General features: G+C 43.2%; 1 protein-coding gene across 5 annotated transcripts in view; it reads right to left on the reverse strand.

Annotated features, from left to right (window-relative positions):
• The window catches only part of LOC109896691 (endothelin-converting enzyme 1-like), a 48,570-nt gene extending 30,018 nt beyond the window's left edge, over positions 1 to 18,552 (reverse strand). For 3 of the 5 annotated variants that reach the window (XM_031811693.1, XM_031811698.1, XM_031811854.1), the window contains exon 1: positions 3,951 to 4,062. In XM_031811693.1, the coding sequence (XP_031667553.1) occupies positions 3,951 to 3,998 (48 nt within the window). In that variant the 5' untranslated portion in view covers positions 3,999 to 4,062. Of the gene's footprint in view, positions 1 to 3,950; positions 4,063 to 18,359 lie in introns of those variants that run through there. The other 2 variants (XM_020491000.2, XM_031811783.1) reach the window with 2 other exon arrangements.
• Between the last annotated feature and the right edge of the window lie 1,220 nt (positions 18,553 to 19,772).

Below are 19,772 nucleotides of genomic sequence, written 5' to 3' on the forward strand. Positions count from 1 at the left end.
TTGGAGTCTTGGCTGAACAAGGACATGGATAACATACATCCAGCTGTTTTTTATATGTATCGTCATGACCAAACAGCAGCTTCGGGTAAGGCTAAGGGGGAGGTGTGTGTTTCTTTGTTAACAACAGCTGGTGCTGATCTTTAATGTTAAGGAAGTCTCAAGGTTTTATTCGCCTGAGTTAGAATACCTCATGATAAGCTGCAGACCATACCATTTACCAAGAGAGTTTTCATCTATATTTTTTGTAGCTGTCTATTTACCACCACAAACCGATGCTGGTACTAAGACCGCACTTAACGAGCTGTATAGGGCCATAAGCAAACAAGAACATGTACATCCAGTGGCGGTGCTCCTTGTGGCCCGTTTTACCTCATTTTTACTAGCATGTCACATGGGCAGCTAGAAGCGAAAATACTCTAGATCACCTTTACTCCACACACAGAAACAAAACGCAAATCTGATCACAACTCTATCCTCCTGATTCCTGCTTACAAGAAAAAACTCAAACAAGTGGTCTGATGAAGCGGATGCTAAGCTACAGGACTGTTTCACAAGCACAGACTGGAATATGTTCCGGGATTCATCCGATAACATTAAGGAATGTACCACATCAGTCACCGGCTTCATTAATAAGTACGTCGATGACGTCATCCACACAGTGACCTTATGTACATATCCCAACCAGAAGCCATGGATTACAGGCAACATCCGCACTGAGCTAAAGGCTAGAGCTGCCGCTTTCAAGGAGCGGGACACTAATCCGGATGCTTATAAGAAATCCTGCTACAACCTCCGACGAGCCATCAAACTGTCAAAACAGGACTAAGATCAAATCCTACTATGCCTTTCAGATGTGGCAGGGCTTGCAAACTATCATGGATTACAAAGGGAAACCCAGCCGAGAACTGCCCAGTGACACGAGCCTACCAGATGAGCTCATTTCTTTCTATGCTCGCTTCGAGACAAGCAGCACTGAACCATGCATAAGAGCACAACCTGTTCCAGATGACTGTGTAATCTCGCTCTCTGTAGCCAATGTGAGTAAGACTTTTAAACAGGTTTTTATTCACAAGGCTTTGTGGCTATAAATGATTACCAGAACGCATACTAAGAGCATCTTCCCTGAAATGTTCAACCTCTCCCTGACCCCATCTGTAATACCTACATGTTTCAAACAGACCACCATAGTCCCTGTGCCCGAGAACGCCAAGGTAACCTGTCTAAATGACTATCACCCCGTAGCACTCACATCGGTAGCCATGACATGCTTTGAAAGGCTGGTCATGGCTCATATCAACACAATCATCCCAGACACCCTGGACCCACTCCAATTTGCATACTGCCCCAACAGATCCACAGATGACGCAATCTCTATTGCACTCCACACTGCCCTCTCCCACCTGGAAAAGAGGAACAACTACGTCAGAATGCTGCACCAAAGTGCCCTCCAAGCTCATCACTAAGCTTAGGACCCTGGGACTGAATACCTCCTTCTGCAACTGGATCTTGGACTTCCTATTGGGCCACCCCGAGGTACCCCGAGGTGGTGAGGGTAGGCAACAACATATCCGCCATGCTGAACCTCAATACGGGGGCCCCTCAGGAGTGCGTGCTTAGTCCCCTCCTGTACTCCCTGTTCACCCACGACTGCATGGCCGCACACGACTCCAACACATTTTAAGTTTGCTGACAACACAAAGGTGGTTGACTTGATCACCGACAATGATGAGACAGCCTTTAGGAAGGAGGTCAGTGACCTGGCAGTGTGGTACCAGGACAACAACCTCTCTCTCAATGTCAGAAATACAAAGGAGCTGATCATGGACTACAGGAAACAGAGTGCAGAGCACGCCCCCATCCACATCAGCAGTGCTGTAGTAGAGCGGGTCGAGAGCTTCAAGTTCCTCGGTGTCCACATCACTAAGGAATTATCATGGTCCACACACACCAACACAGTTGTGAAGAAGGCACAACACCTCTTCCCCCTCAGGAGGCTGAAAATATTTTGCATGGGCCCTCAGATCCTCAAAATGTTCTACAGCTGCACCATTGAGACCGTCTTGACTGGCTGCATCACTGCTTGGTATGGCAACTGCTTGATATCCGACTGCAAGGCGCTACATAGGGTAGTGCGTATGGCCCAGTACATCACTTCCATCCAGGACCTCTATAACAGGCGGTGTCAGAGGAAAGCCCGAAAAAGTGTCAAAGACTCCAGGCACCCAAGTCATAGACTGTTCTCTCTAGTACCGCACGGCAAGCGGTACCAATGCAGAAAGTCTGGGACCAACTGAACCCTGAACACCTTCTACCCCAAAGCCATAAGACTGCTAAATAGTTAGTTAAAAAGTAACCAATAGCTACCCGAACTATCTGCATTGACCCTTTTTGCACTAACTCTTTTGACTCATCACATACGCTGCTGCTACTGTTAATTATCTATCCTGTTGCCTAGTCACTTTATCCCTACCTATATTTACATATTTACCTCAATGACCTCGTACACCCTGCACATCGACTCGGTACTGGTACGTAGCCAACTGTGTATTTATTCCTATTTTTCAATAATTTCTCGTTCCTTCTCTCTGTTTTGTTAGGAAGGGCCAGTAAGTAATAATTTCACTGTTAGTCTACACCTGTTTACAAAGCAGGTGACAAATATAATGGGATTTGATTTGCATAGCTGATGACTGAGATCCCAATGACAGACATTTTCTTATCCTTTTCGGTTTTATATATGGCTGTCCATAAGCCTCCTTGTATGGAGAGAATTTATTTTACACAAAAAAACCATCTGCAACTCTTCAGTCACAATCTACAATAAAAACATGTTGTCAATGAGTTGAGGCACCACGTTACGGTACTAAGCCTAAATAAGTTGGGATATTCACTGGCACAAACCCACCTAACGTACAGTCATTCCCAAGAGCACACACTCATATTTAGACACTATCCTGACACTGATGTGTTTGCAGATGTGCCCGCATCCCCCCATATTGCCACAGATTGCCTCAGTTAACAACACTGCATCAAAGGACCAATGGTGATGGGGTCTTCCGTTTCCTGCTGTTGAGAGTTGAAGGAGTGACTAATGTAAGGCTAGTCGGGGTTAAGGAGTTATTTTGTGAATCACCAGAAGCACATGTGTAAGTGTGTATCCTGTCAATAGGCTTTGTCAATGAGAACACCTCTATATTGCTACCAAGGCCACAGATAGTGGTAGTGTGAGATTATAGGCATTCCATAATATATAATTTGCAAATAAATTCATAAAAAATCCTACAATGTGATTTTCTGGATTTTTTCCCCCCATTTTGTCTGTCATAGTTGAAGTGTACCTATGATGAAAATTACAGGCCTCTCTCATCTTTTTAAGTGGGAGAACTTGCACAATTGGTGGCTGACTAAATACTTTTTTGCCCCACTGTACATAGTCATTCTAGCTTTGTGTAATAACAGTGGCAAATCTTTTGTAAAAATGTAGAATAGTAACAGCCCCACTGCCCTGAGAAACACAACACTGCACATATCTGATGTTAGAGAAGTTTCCATTGAAGAACACTCTCTGGGTTCTATTGGATAAATAACTCTCCAACCATGTGATTGCAGGTGATGTAACGCCATTGCAAGGGAGTTTTTTCAATAACAAAGGATGCACTGAAATCTAACAATACAGCTCCAACTATCTTCTTATTAACCATGGACTATTATTTCTCATGGTCTCATTGACTAGGTCTGGGACATGACTTTACACATGGTCTTTGCTTGTGTTCCTCCACAGCATGTGGGGATGTGTCTCAGAGCAGCAGATGGCTATGAGAGGTCAATATTCCAGGATTCTTGGAACATAGTGAAGACATGGCACAGGAGCATTCGCCAGGAATAACTACATTACAAATCAAATCTTATTTATCACATGCGCCAAATACAACAGGTGTGGTAGACCTTACCATGAAATGCTTAGTTACAAGCCCTACAATGTAGTTCAATAATGTCATGATGTGGCCCTCTTTGGGTATAGCGAGTGCCTTCCCCCTCTCTCCTCTCCTACATCCAGGTTCTGTTATCTCAGGTCGTAAATTCCTGGAGGAGACTCTCTCCCCCTGCTCATGCAGAAACAGACACACAGAGAGAACAAAGGAACTTATTCTACATCACATCACAGAACTGAACAATATCTATGTTTTGGAGAATGTGTAAACGGTCGGTGGAGAAGCCAGCTACGACCCGATCCGTTTTGTTTCATGTGTGTGATCTCATGAAAGACAATACAGCCAAATTACCATAACTCTGTTTATACAGGAGCCTCCTTTGAGGTTTGCGTCTAATTATTGTATAAAATAAATTAGTAAAGATTCAACTATTTGTGAAATAATGTGATGCCATGTTAAACCGTTAATGTGAGAGAACTGTATTCCCTTTAAAAGTTGAACTAAGTCATTGGCCCGCCCCCAGGAGCACAGACATGATCTGGCTCATGGGACAGCCCTTTTCTACTGTTATGAATAAAAACCCCACCTGAACAAATCCTCTTCAGACCAAGCGAACCACGGTCAGCTGAGGGGGCGAAGGTTGAGTAGAGACCACAAAAACATCGGTATAAGCTAAGGTTGTAATGGTTGCTGAATTCCTAACCATACCACGTGGAGCATTGACTACACGGGTGGAAATTGTTTAACTCTGAGACTATCGATCCCGACAGAATAAGAGCAAATCTTTGATACTAATTACTATTCTGCAGCTAGAAATTATGTGAACATGAGATGCGAAGACCAACAACCGCCGAAACAGTTATTCTATAAGAACATTTCTGAATGGTACTCTGAAGTATCTATTCTAACCACAAAAGACTCCAGGGAAGCAGAGAGACGCTTGGTTGAACTTTGTATTTCAATTAATATAATTATCAACTGTGTAGTGTCTCTTTTGTCTTTCCCGCCCTTCTCAGTCCACACCCACTTCCCTTTGTCCACCGAGCCGTCATATCGACTTAACCCACTAGGGAACCTACCCTATCATTTCCTTGTAACCATATCTACTGTTTGTTTGTTTATGCGTTTCTGTGATTATTTAGTTAGTTAGTAAATAAATGATTAAGACGTGTATGGACGATTCACAGTAAAGGCTGGGTTTGTGCAGATAACCAACAATTTATGACGTTTGGAATAAGACTGAGGTAAATAATAATTCATTATTAATTAGAAGACTAATTGATCAGATATTAAAATATCTGAAGAGTTATATTAGGAAAATTATAACTTTGTAATCTGAAGATTTACCTTGGTGCCCCGACTTCCTAGTTAATTTCATTTACATGATTAGTTTAATCAGGCAATAATAATTACAGAGAATTGATTTGATAAAATAACAGTCTTCAATTTAATGATGCCAAAGACACGACAATAAATAGAGTTAAGAAAATGTTTACTAAATAAACTAAAGTAAAAATTATTATAATAAATAAAAAAGTAACAATAAAATAACATTAACGAGGCTATATACAGGGGGTACCGGTACCAAGTCAATGTGCGGGGGGGGGCACATGTTAGTCAAGGTAATTTGTACATGTAGGTAGGGGTAACGTGACTATGCATAGATATCAACAGCGAGTAGCAGCAGTGTAAAAACAAAAGGTGGCCATTTTGATTAATTGTTCAGCAGTCTTACGGCTTGGGGGTAGAAGCTGTTAAGGAGCCTTTTGGTCCTAGACTTGGCGCTCCGGTTCTACTTGCCATGCGGTATCAGAGAGAACAGTCTTATGACTTGGGTGACTTGAGTCTGACAATTGTTTGGGCCTTCCTCTGACACCGCCTAGTCATATACAGTGGCCAAAAAAGTATGTGAACCCTTTGGAATTACCTGGATTTCTGCATAAATTGGTAATCAAATTTGATCTGATCTTCATCTAGGTCACAACAAGACAAACACGGTCTGCTTAAACTAATAACACACAAACAATTATACGTTTTCATGTCTTTATTGAACACACTGTGTTAACATTCACAGTGCAGGGTGGGAAAAGTATGTGAACCCTTGGATTTAATAACTGGTTGACCCTCCTTTGGCAGCAATAACCTCAACCAAACTTTTTCTTGCCACTGTAGGTCCTGGATGGAAGGAAGCTTGGTCCCACTGATGCCGAGCAGTTGCCATACCAGGCGGTGATGCTCTCGATGGTACAGCTGTAGAACTGTTTGAGGATCTGGGAACCCATGCAAAATCTTTTCAGTCTCCTGAGGGGGAAAAGGTGTTGTTGTGCCCTTTTCACAGCTGTATTGGTGTGTTTGGACCATCGGTGATGTGGAGACCAAGGAACTTGATGCATGCATGGCTAGGACCACAATAAACATAGCTATCCCTGGATTGCTAAAAATGAAGATTATTCTCTCCATCTATTAAATTAATTTCATGACTGACAAGTGAGTAACAGATCTCCTTCAATCTCCTTAACCTTTTACACTCGTACCTGGGTTGGAAATGGCAAGTTTTGGGTACTGATAAGTGCCTTAATTGTATGGGTTTTGACTGACAGTTGTTCTGAACTTGAGCACAGCACGCAACAAAAAGTTGCCCCCATCCCTCCCACTAATTGAGCAACATTTGAAAATGATTGGTTGTCTGGAGTGAAGGAAATGCTGTAAATGAAGAGGACTCTATGTATTTTCAAAGATGAGGATTATATTAAATACCGCTTTGATGTCATACAAGCAAGCCAATTACATGGCAAATCCAAATATGTGCTTCACATTTCCCAGTTAATCTGCTCACTCAAACCCTTGTCTCAGCCTCCAGTATTTATGCTGCAGTAGTTTATGTGTCGGGGGGCTAGGGTCAGTTTGTTATATCTGGAGTACTTCTCCTGTCCTATCCGGTGTCCTGTGTGAATTTAAGTATGCTCTCTCTAATTCTCTCTTTCTTTCTTTCTTTCTTTCTTTCTCTCTGAGGACCTGAGCCCTAGGACAATGCCTCAGGACTACCGGCCATGATGACTCCTTACTGGCCACAGTCCACCTGGCCGTGCTGCTGCTCCAGTTTCAACTGTTCTGCCTTATTATTATTGGACCATGCTGGTCATTTATGAACATTTGAACATCTTGGCCATGTTCTCTTATAATCTCCAACCGGCACAGCCAGAAGAGGACTGGCCACCCCATATAGCCTGGTTCCTCTCTAGGTTTCTTTCTAGGTTTTGGCCTTTCTAGGGAGTTTTTCCTAGCCACCGTGCTTCTACACCTGCATTGCTTGCTGTTTGGGGTTTTAGGCTGGGTTTCTGTACAGCACTTTGAGATATCAGCTGATGTACGAAGGGCTATATAAATAAATTATATAGCAGGTGCGCGTCCTTACTAAAAATTGTCAGGAGCACTCCAAACAAAAGACAAAGACTAAATTTACAACAAAAAAACTCCTAAAAGGAATAAAATAAACCAATACTTATTTCTCGCAAGTGTAGCATAGGTTATGCACTTTGTAAACATTGTGTCCACTCTGACAAGAATGGTAAAAGACTGGAATGGTAATATATTGAATCCATTACCAGAAATTACCGTAACCAATCAAACATTGTAGATTAGAAATTATAGTAATTAACGGTAAATGTACTACCGATCCACAACGACCAGGATCGTGGTGTTGCCCTGTGACGGAGGAAGATCAGTCAGGAAGTCAACCCGACAGGTGTGACCAAGGCCACTGTGGAACGGGAAGGGGTTGTTTTGCCCTCGGGGCAGGTGCCTAGGAGCCTTGCACAGAGCGCACACCGAGCAGGAGGAAACATAAACCCTCACGTCCTCAGCCAATGTGGACAACCAGTACTTCCCACTAAGACTTCGCACCGTCCTACCGATGCCCGGATGACCAGAGGAGGGTGACGTATGAGCCCACCAGATCAATCTGTCACGAACATCGAACGGAACGTACACCCGTCCAGCTGGACACTGAGGTGAAGTAGGCTCTGAACGTGACGCCCGCTCGATGTCGTGTCCACCTCCCATACCACCGGTGGCACCAGACAAGAGGCCGGAAGTATGGGAGTGGGATCGATGGACCGCTCCTCTGTATCATAGAGTCGTGACAGTGTGTTCTCCTTAGAGTTCTGAGAACCCGGTCTATATGATATCGTAAACCTAAACCGGGTGAAAAACATAGCCCACCTTGCCTGGCGAGGGTTCAGTCTCCTCGCCGCCTGGATGTACTCTAAATTACGATGTTCAGTCCAGATGAGAAAAGGGTGTTTAGCCCCCTCAAGCCAATGTCTCCACACCTTCAGAGACCTGACGACAGCCAACAACTCCCGGTCCCCCACGTCATAGTTTCGCTCAGCCGGGGCGGAGCTTCGGTGGCATACCCAAGCACTGTGAGAGCACGGCTCCAATCCCAGCCTCGGACGAGTCCACCTCCACTATGAATGCCAAAGAGGGATCCGGATGGGCCAGCACGGGAGCAGAGGTAAACAGAGCCTTCAGGCGACCAAAAGCTCTGTCCGCCTCACCCGACCACCGCAGACGCACCGGTCGCCCCTTCAGCAGTGAGGTAATGGGAGCAGCCACCTGCTCAAAACCCCGGATAAACCTTCAGTAGTAGTTGGCAAACCCTAAAAACCACTGCACTTCCTTTACCTTGGTGGGAGTAGGCCAAATACGCACGGCTGCAATGCAGTCACATTCCATCACCAACCATGTGGAAATGCGATATCCTAGGAAGGAGACGGTCTGTTGGAAGAACAAGCATTTCTCAACCTTAATGTAAAGGTCATGCTCCAACAGTCACCCAAGTACTCTGCGCTCCAGAGCCACATGCGTGGCATGTGTAGCGGAATATGTCAGAATGTCATCGATATAAACCACCACACCCTGCCTGTGCAGGTCCCTGAGAATCTCATCTACAAAGGATTGGAAGACTGCTGGAGCATTCTTCAACCCGTACAGCATGACGAGGTCTTCCACTCATTTCCCTCCTGGATACGCACCAAGTTATACGCGCTCCTGAGATCCAGTTCTGTGAAGAAGCGTTCCCCGTGAAATTACTCAATCGCCGTGGCGATGAGAGGTAGCGGGTAACTGTACCCCACTGTAATGGAATTTAGACCTCTATAGTCAATGCATGGACGCAGACCTCCCTCCTTCACAAAAAAATTAACTCGAGGAGGCAGGTGACGTGGAGGGCCGAATATACCCCTGCCCCAGAGATATATGTCTCCATAGCCACCGTCTCCTCCTGTGACTCCTGGGAAGTGCGGCATCTACCAGGAGATTTATCACACAATCCCCTCATCGATGAGGTGGTAATTGAGTAGCCTTCTTTTTACAGAATCTGCAGAATCTGCAGATCTGCAGAATCTGCTTATTCTGAGGGAATGTGCATGGTGGAGACTTGGTCTGGACTCTCCACCATTGTTGCACCGATGGAAACTCCGACACACCTGCCTGAGCACTCCTCTGACCACCCCTTCAGAGCCCTCTGTTGCCACAAAATCTTGGAGTTGTGACGGGCCAACCAGGGGTATCCCCAGCATTACGGGAAACGCAGGAGAATCAATAAGGAAGAGACTAATTATCTCCCCATGACCCCCCTGCGAAACCATGTCCAGTGGAGCCGTGGCCTCCCTGATTAGCCCTGAACCTAATGGTCGACTATCTAAAAACTGCACTGAGAAGGGCTTATCAACCTGAACAAGGGGGATCCCTAGACTATAAGGAAAACCACGGCCAATAAAATTCCCCACTGCGCCTGAATCTACTAGCGCCTTATGCTGGGAATGTGGAGCAAAGTCAGGAAAAGAAATCAACACATACATGTGAGCAACAGGGGTCTCTGGGTGAGTCTGGTGCCTACTCACCTGGGGTGCCCGAACAGTGCTCTCCCTGCCTGCCGTCTCAACTCCCAGAAAAGCTCCTCCAGCACCGGTCAGCTGTGTGCCCTCTACGACCACATCTAGTGCAGGAAAGTGCTCCTCCTCCGGTCGCGCTCCTCCTCCGCGAGGGCGTTCACGCTCTCATGTCCCGAAGGAGCCGGGTGAAAGGTTCCCAGGGAGAGCGAGCCGAATACCACTGGAGCCAGGTGATAAATGAGAGGGTTGTGGGGGTGGTTGTAGTGTGGCTGGTGGAGGAAGGCCACCTCTCTCCCACCTGTCCAATGTCGCCATCACCTGATCCATCGCTGTTCCCAGACGCTGCAGTACTGTCTTATGTTGTTGAATGCGCTCCTCCATTGATGTCGGGAGAGCGTCTGCTCCTGTTGACTCCATCATGCGGGTGCGGGATTCTGTTGCGTTTACGCACTGAAGGTAGGTAAGGAGTCAAACGCAGGAGAGCAGAGGTGTCAGTGTAGCGTATATTTTAATAAGGGCAAGTCCAAAAAAACGGGACAGTACAATACCCAAAAACAACGCCCAAGTCAATGGGAACTAACAGTACTCCCGTAAGGCGCAAAAACACAACGCACCTTACTATAATAAACACACCCGAAATACACTGAGGAAAGCCTCCACAAGCAACAAGAAAATAAGGAAGAAAATAATCCTGCACAAACCTAAGCAGGAAAACAGGGGTAAATATACACACAGCAATTAAAGCAAATGAAAACCAGGTGTGAATGAACCAAAGACAAAACAAACGGAAAAGGAAACATGGATCGGTGATGGTTAGTAGGCTGGCGACGCCGACCGCCGAGCACCTCCTGAACAGGGAGAGGAACCACCTTTGGTGGAAGTCGCGACAGGAGGAATGGGCCAAAATTCATCAACTTATTGTGGGAAGCTTGTGGAAGGCTACCCGAAACGTTTGACCCAAGTTAAACAATTTAAAGGCAATGCTACCAAATACTAATTGAGTGCATGTAAATAAAAGCTGATATAAATCATTCTCTCTACTATTATTCTGACATTTCACATTCTTAAAATAAAGTGGTGATCCTAACTGACCTAAATCAGGGAAGTTTTACTTGGATTAAATGTCAGAAATGGTGAAAAACTGAGTTTAAATGTATTTGGCTAAGATGTATGTAAACTTCCGACTTCAACTGTAAATATAATAAAAATGTGTTCCCTCCTTCTGTGAACCGTGACCCAAAAACCGAGGTACAGTATGTACCAAGCTGTGGATTTAGTTAACCGTTACACCCCTAGAATGTAGGCTAATTAAACGGGGACTGGTGAACTTCACTGCATGTGCCCTACATTGCATGTAGACTGCATGGAGTCTAATGAATGTGTTCTTAATATTTTTCTAGAATTGTCTTAAACTGCTTTTGTTTTAACTCACAGAGCCACTACGAGGGATCATGGGCCATAGCCTGTCCCTGCCACCTGTAGGTTGTCCAGAGTCAGTGAGCCACACTACAGTACAGATACTGCCCCTCAGCAGTCAAACACATGTTAACCCTTTAGTGTACCCTAGGGGGAACCACTGTAGCCAGGAACATATTTAAAATATTCCAACATTATACCCACAAACACAGCCATGTAAATTGCTCAATTGGAATTTGACACAGTTGCCACAGCCAACCCACAACACAAACCAGTCCAACACATCACATAGGCCCAACATTAGACCTAAATGTTTTCGGTAAATAGGTGTAAATAGGTAAATTTTGGTCATAATGTCAGTTGCATCCAAAACAGAGACTTGTGCTCGTGACTGCATCACAAAGTATACTGTATGAAGGTTGGGTTTGTATCAATCCTGCCCACATGTACCACAGCTGGCAGCACATAAGTAATCATGCATTCTGAGTGCAGCTGCACACGACCTAATCGTAATGCCTGTGGTAAATTTGGGTTAACTTTGGATATCCCTATGGGGCTAGTTAGGGACCATTGGTAAATTACACAATGTACATGGGACAATGTAAAAATTCCAATAGCTCCAAATTTCAATGACTTAAAAAACCTCAAGCCAACTAGAAATTGTGGAAATGCATATAGAAATATTGAAAGCATTTAATAAGAAAACAAAAAAGTGTGCAACATGAAAATAGTCTCATTTACAGGCAATTTATTGAAGGTCTGTAGCTAGTCCCGGAGATAGGCTATCCAAAGTCAAATACATTTTTCCACGGTTGCACACCAGCTGGCTGAAGCTAATTGGCTAAATAATTTGTCTAACCCACATCAAACCACACCCCGAAACCAACTCGTGTTTGAATTCAGCCATGGCTGTTAGCATTTATTTATTAACCAAATCTAAAATGAGTCCAAATCAGGAAGTGCAGTTTGCCGACGTGTGATTAGTGAAGATGCTGTGATGGAGGGTATGGAGAGAAAGTTGGAGAAGTAACAGCTGCGCTTGAATGCGATCATTATGGTTGATAGTTCTGATGATATGGGTCGGGAGAATGAGTGTCAAGGACAGTAACAGGAAAAAGAGAAACCATGCTACTGAAAGCAGTAATGCTTCTAGTGCAGAGAGCGTGAGGGTGAAGATGGGAAACCAGAGTAATGATGTGTCGGAGTGTAAAGTTGTGATGGTGTTTGATGTGACCACAGGGCCGCATCTACACCCAATCCTACTAACGTAAAGAAAGAAAGAAACTCAGCAAAAAAAAAGAAAAGGCCCTTTTTCAGGACCCTGTCTTTCAAAGATAATTCGTAAAAATCCAAATAACTTCACAGATGTTCATTGTAAAGGGTTTATACTCTGTATCCCATGCTTGTTCAATGAATGAACATGCACCTGTGGAACGGTCATTAAGACACTAACCGCTTACAGACGGTAGGCAATTAAGGTCATAGTTATGAAAACTTCGGATACTAAAGAGGCCTTTCTACGGACTCTGAAAAACACCAAAAAGAAAGATGCCCAGGGTCCCTGCTCATCTGCATGAACGTGCCATTGGCATGCTGTAAGGAGGCATGAGGACTGCAGATGTGGCCAGGGCAATAAATTGCAATGTCTGTACTTTGAGACACCTAAGACAGTGCTACAGGGAGACAGGACGGACAGCTGATCGTCCTCGTAGTGGCAGACTACGTGTAACAACACCTGCACAGGATCGGTACATCCGAACATCACACCTTCAGGACAGGTACAGGATGGCAACAACAATTGCCCGAGTTACACCAGGACCACACAATCCCTTCATCAGTGCTCAGACTGTCCCCAATAGGCTGAGAGAGGCTGGACTGAGGGCTTGTAGGCATGTTGTAAGGCAGGTCCACACCAGACATCACCGGCACAACGTCGCCTATGGGCACAAACCCACCGTCGCTGGACCAGACAGGACTGGCAAAAAGTGCTTTTCACTGACGAGTCGCGGTTTTGTCTCACCAGGGGTGATGGTCAGATTTGCGATTATCATCGAAGAAATTATCATTACACCGAGGTCTGTACTCTGCAGCGGGATCGATTTGGAGGGTCCGTCATGGTCTGGGGCGGTGTGTCACAGCATTATCGAATTGAGCTTGTTGTCATTGCAGGCAATCTCAACGCTGTGCGTTACAGGGAAGACATCCTCCTCCCTCATGTGGTACCCTTCCTGCAGGCTCATCCTGACATGACCCTCCAGCATGACAATGCCACCGGCCATACTGTTTGTTCTGTGCATGCTTTCCTGCAAGACAGGAATGTCAGTGTTCTGCCATGGCCAGTGAAGAGCCCGGATCTCAAGCCCATTGAGCACATCTGGGACATGTTGGATTGGAGGGTGAGGGCTAGAAATGTCCGGGAACTTCCAGGTGCCTTGATTGAAGAGTGGGGTAACATCTCACAGCAAGAACTGGCAAATCTGGTGCAGTCCATGAGGAGATACACTGCAGTACTTAATGCAGCTGGTGGCCACACCAGATATTGACTGTTACTTTTGATTCTGACCCCCCTTTGTTCAGGGACACATTATCCCATCTCTGTGTCTGTGGAACTTGTTCAGTTTATGTCTCAGATGTTGAATCTTGCTATGTATATTTACACATGTTAAATTTGCTGAAAATAAACACAGTTGACAGTGAGAAGACGTTTCTTTTTTTGCTGAGTTTAGGTGAAGTAAAACTAGTCTAGTTCATTGGAAATGGTAGACTGATAATACTCTGTGGTCAGCAGCAGAAGATTCTTCAAATGGAATATCTCAATCGGAAGAAGATCAAAGCCATGTCCATGGAGTGTATGCTATGTTGAGGAGAATCATTTCTGGGGTCCCACTATCTATGTCCAATAGACGATATTAAATACAATTTGAAGGGAGGCATAGTGTTTGAGAGCAAAAGTTTGATTTGTAGGAAAGAGCGTCAAAGTTTGAATATCCAAGAATTTGTTCCATCCCCATTGTGGTGTTTTAAATGCCAAAGAAAGAAGAATGGGACATGTAGCTGCTCACTGTAAAGAAAAGAAAAGTGTGGGCTGGGGGAATAATCTGAAGGCTAAGTGTTGTAATTGTGGGGTGGAACACAATGCAACATTTGGTGGATGCTAGGTGCAGAGAGGGGCAGGAGAGGCCCAGAAATATAGAATCATGATTTCTCATATGCAGTCTGTAAAACAGATTGATAGAACACTATATGCAGACTGATGGAGCTACCATGGTTTCTCCCGTAGTAAGTAGACCTAGTGTCAGAACTGGTGCTTCTACTAGTCCTGACATGGTTTTGAGACCTGTTCAGAAATCTTGAAATACTTTACTATGAAGTAAATAAAATTTACTTCATAGCTTTCATTGGAAAGGTTATCAACACGGCTCGGATTATGGAAAGCTGAAATGCTAGGTTGAAGATTATTGTGGATATGGCAACAGTTATTAGGAGTAACAGGTGTTAATGTTGACATGAAGTTAGTAGGGATTTATTTGTTTATTTATATTAAACGTTTGTTTGTGGACCGCCATTATACCATAGAAGTGCAGTCAAAGATTTTTACAACTAACCGAAGATAGACCAGAGCCTCGTTTCCAATGGGAGCAAATTATTCATAGTAGGTAGAACCAAGCACGAGATAGTGAAATCCTATTGGCACGTCTAGCATGTATTTGCATATTTATGTCTGGGAACGGCTACTCTGGGAAGTGCGCATGTGCAATAACTTATCCTGCCCTTGCACTTCTTCTAAACAACACAGCTTTTTGTCAAACTTTGTCAACGGGTAAAGTCTACAAAATGAAATCCACTCTGTTTGTTACAGATTCTACTTTTGAAAACAGAAAACTGTATGCAGATCAAGTGTTTAATCTAAGAGAAAATTTGCAGAATGTTGGCCAAAATCCATCTCGCTGGGCTTCTTATCACCATATCTGGTATAGTGAGTGGAAACGCCAACCGGCTGCTTCACATTTATACATCCATCTGTGGTGCAGTCGCTCTTTAAGGAGTGGCATATGGAAGCTTGTTTACACCTGGACATTACAGCTCAGGTAGATTACCTGTGTCTGCTGCTGCATGTAGGCCTATGTTTACTGCCAAGAAACTCTCATGCTTACCCCTGGGCCCTAGGTAATGAATAACCACTATACAAACAAGGATGATGACAAGAACAAACTAGCCGAATAAACTCAACTCCACGATTTACCATGGTGTGGGCGGCGACCAGTGTGGGTGGACTGCACAGGAGGTTGGTGGCACCTTAATTGATGAGGACAACAACCACCCGAGCCACTGATTGTTCACCCCGCTATCATCCAGAAGGCGAGGTCAGTACAGGTGCATCAAAGCAGGGACCGAGAGACTGAAAAACAGCTTCTATCTCAAGGCCATCAGACTGTTAAACAGCCACCACTAACATTGAGTGGCTGCTGCCAACATACTGACTCATCTCCAGCTCACTTTAATAATGGAAATTGATGGAAAAAATGTATCACTAGCCACTTTATACAATGCCACTTAATATAATGCTTACATACCCTACATTACTCATCTCATATGTATATGTATATACTGTACTCTATATCATATACTGCATCTTTATGTAATACATGTATCACTAGCCACTTTAAACTCTGCCAATTTGCTTACATACCCTACTGTCATGATGTTGGCCTGGGGGGTAGGTTTATGACAGTCATAAATACCTCTTTCCCCCCTTTTCCTCTCTCTACCCTACTGAGGTTACATTTGCAAAACCCTTGGTTAAAATAGAGATTCTGGGAACATCAGTAGGTGGGGGGAAATGAACTATATTCCTGTAATCCGAACAATTGAACTTATGCGGTGGTACTTAATGAATATGATGGTTGTCATCTGAGACATTCTCATCAATGATAAGATGACAAACTCTACAGTGGAAAGTCTACACGTCAGAGTTATCGGATTCACATGGAAATGTTGTTCAACTTAAATGTTTGAATATTAAATTATTCGTGATGGGATGAAATGTGATTTTAGCTTCTAAAATGTGAGATTTGGGTTTTCATAAGATATGGCTCTGCTCAATCAGTGGCCCGCCCCTGTGAAGGGACATGGGCTATAAAACCTTTCAAACACGCCCTCCTCTTCCTTCCTATATAAGCCCTTGACGACAATATAACCTCCTGTTCCGAGGATGTAGGACGACGGTCCTATGTCAGAATGGTTCAGATAATAACTACAGAACGAAGCCAACATCAGCGTGAGCTTTGGTTGCGAATGGTATGAACTTTGAACTCTTATTCACTACAGAAGTGATACCTCCTAGCCTTTGAGTTAGCAACAGCAGACGCAACGAGGGTTAGGAAGGAACAGACAGAGTATCCCGTCTATCACCCAACGACGTTACTACAACGTATCCAATTGACAACAAGAGACATTCTTCAAAGGACTCGGTTTGGCTACACGGCCTTCCATCTACCACCAACCTACCGAAGCGCAGCTCAGAGAAAATATTTATTGCATTTTCCTTTTCCAAATGGGCGGTATTTAGAATGCATCAGATACTGTATTTATGATAGCACAGCTTCTCCCTGTGTCCCTCAGTCGTCCCGCTCTTTCACTCAAACCCAGCCTTTTCCTTTGTGTAACAAGCTGTCATATCTGTTCCGCCCGCTAGGGACGTTTTCCTTTATGACGTAATTTAATTATGTGTATGTGTAATTCTGTGTGATTAGTTAGGTATTTAGTAAATAAATAATTAAACCCAATTTTGTATTGCTGATTCAAATTGTTAGCCAGGGTTCGTGCAGATAACCAAGAATTTACAACTTTCAGATGAGACTGAATTAAGATGACAATTGATATTGACTGCTATTGATGTAAAATATTACTAGGTCTTTAAGAGTTTATTCGGAAGATAACAGCTCTGTAAATATTATTTCGTGGTGCTCGACTCTCTAGTTAATTACATTTACATGATTAGCTCAATCAGGTGATATTACGGATAAATTATTTTATAGAATAGCATGTCATATCACTTAATCCAGCATAGCCAAAGACACGACACTACATACTATGTATATACTGTACTCAATACCATCTACTGCATCTTGCCTATGCCGTTCTGTACCATCCCTCATTCATATATCTTTATGTACATATTCTTTATCCCTTTGCACTTGTGTGTATAAGGTAGTAGTTGTGGAATTGTTAGGTTAGATTACTCGTTGGTTATTACTGCATTGTCGGAACTAGAAGCACAAGCATTTCGCGACATTTGCATTAACATCTGCTAACCATGTGTATGTGACAAATCAAATTTGATTTGATTTAATTGATGAGAATGGGCTTGTGGTAATGGCTTGAGTGGAATAAGTGGAATGGTATCAAATACAAACACATGGTTTGATGCCATTCTATTTGATCTGTTCCAGCCATTATTATGAGCAGTCCTCCCCTCAGCAGATTCCAATGGTGGATTGGAGCTCAGAATTCACATAAAGAAAAAAAATTGTAATCAAAAAGAAAAAGAATAGCCCGCATTTACACATGACATTGTATTGTGTAAATGCAGCATTTCTTTGGGTGCTGAAATCTGTCGTTTTTTATTTTAAAAACTACATTTTATGTGACTTCAGAACTCCAGTCCACCTACACTAGTCACTCCTCAACTCCATCATTAATGGTAGAGTTGAGTTCAGTCAGCTAGTAACAAACCAACTATGAATTTAACATTAGCCTATGTATTTTTTCTTACAATGAAAGAGTGTGTTCAAGACATAAAAGGCTTATCTGCCCACATGATCATAATAAGGCAACAATTATTAAGTCAGGGAGTAGGCCTAAAATGCAGAGAATTACTAGTTTTGATCATGCAGGAACCAGTTGCCCCGGGAATTATGCTAAAGATATTACCTCATGTCATGGTCTCAAACGTTAATAAAAACCGTAATTGCACATCATACATTTTTTGGCGCACCACGTCATCACACGTAGATGCTCCAAATGTAGATTTACAGCAACGACAGCCAATAAATTCAGTTCATAAACATAAGGTTTGTAATTAAGATACATTTGATATGGAACAGGTTCTTACCACTATTATTTCAGCTCACTCCGTCTACTCTATACGTTCCTCTCAAGTGCCTTCAGCGGACAGCTGTTGGTGTGCCAGACGCAACAAATGAGTGACGAACTGTATTTTCGGTCATATAGTGCGAACATATAACGCGAAAGTACCACGTAAATATTGAGTTTCCATGCTGACCCTGAAATAACATGTCCAACCAACAGAAAAATGAGAAAGGATTCACTATTATTCTAACCAATAGGATTTGAGAAATGGGTGGGTCTTAATAAAACTTAATACCCTTTCTTAGAACATTCCACACTGTGGTGCAATTAATTTACAAAAAGTTCTGAGGAAAAAATGGTTGCACTTTACTAAGTATCCACAACACTAGGCCTATGTATTTACAGTACATGCTTGCCTATACTTTGTAGGTACAGCCAGGTACACATAGTTATATTTTTCCTACTTTGGTTCTAACTGCTACCTGTTTTGGTTTATGCAATTTTCATGGATTTGCAAATAAACTATTCATAAATAAGATATGTAATGGATCGGCAGGGTAGCCTAGTGGTTAGAGCGTTGGAATAGTAACCTGGAAGGTTTCATGTTCAAACCCCGAGCTGACAAGGTACAAATCTGTCGTTCTGCCCCTGAACAGGCAGTTAACCCACTGTTCGTAGGCCGTCATTGAAAATAAGATTTTGTTCTTAACTGACTTGCCTAGTTAAATAAAGCTAAAATAAAATACAAATTCCTGGGTGAGGGGTGGTTTACCTGAAAATAATTGCAATGTGTTAATACATAAACAATTTTGTCAAGGGTTACAGCATTTAAAGATTAAGGAACATGTATTGTTGACTGGGCGTCTTAACATGCAGAGCAATCACTTAAAGTGTGGAGATGAAAGAAAAGAAAACTGCAAAAAGCTTCTAAAGTAATCGAGTGCCTAATAGGATAAGAGGGATTATAATGTCCTCATTTTCACAAATCCACGGGAAATTTGTGAAAATTGGCCTCGTGCCATGCTACTAGTCCTAATGGTAATGTAGAAAGTAACAAATTCTTGGCTCTGGCTGGTCCAATCTTTTTAATTATCCATTGCTATAATAGTATTGTCTTTTTGCTTTAAAAAAAAGTAATAAAACAATAGCAGAGGGACTTCGATGGTGTTTTAACCTATACTAAATAGGCCTTCTATTAATCAGTTCAGTAAATTATTTTATCCAAGCAATTCATTGCTTCTTAGACAGAAGATATGTATATTTTTCACATGCGCAAGACCATGACAAATACTCTAAATGTTGCAGCCTCCCTCCCTCGCAGCGAAAATTCAAGTCCTGCTATGTCTATTCCCTCTCAATTGACACACTGATGGCAGCGGTGAGATAATCCCAGTAGTGTAATTGTTTGCCTGTTCACACTGTGCATTTGTGTGTG

This window comes from Oncorhynchus kisutch, linkage group LG1, assembly GCF_002021735.2.
Source record: "Oncorhynchus kisutch isolate 150728-3 linkage group LG1, Okis_V2, whole genome shotgun sequence".
NCBI classification, from domain to species: Eukaryota; Metazoa; Chordata; class Actinopteri; order Salmoniformes; family Salmonidae; genus Oncorhynchus; species Oncorhynchus kisutch.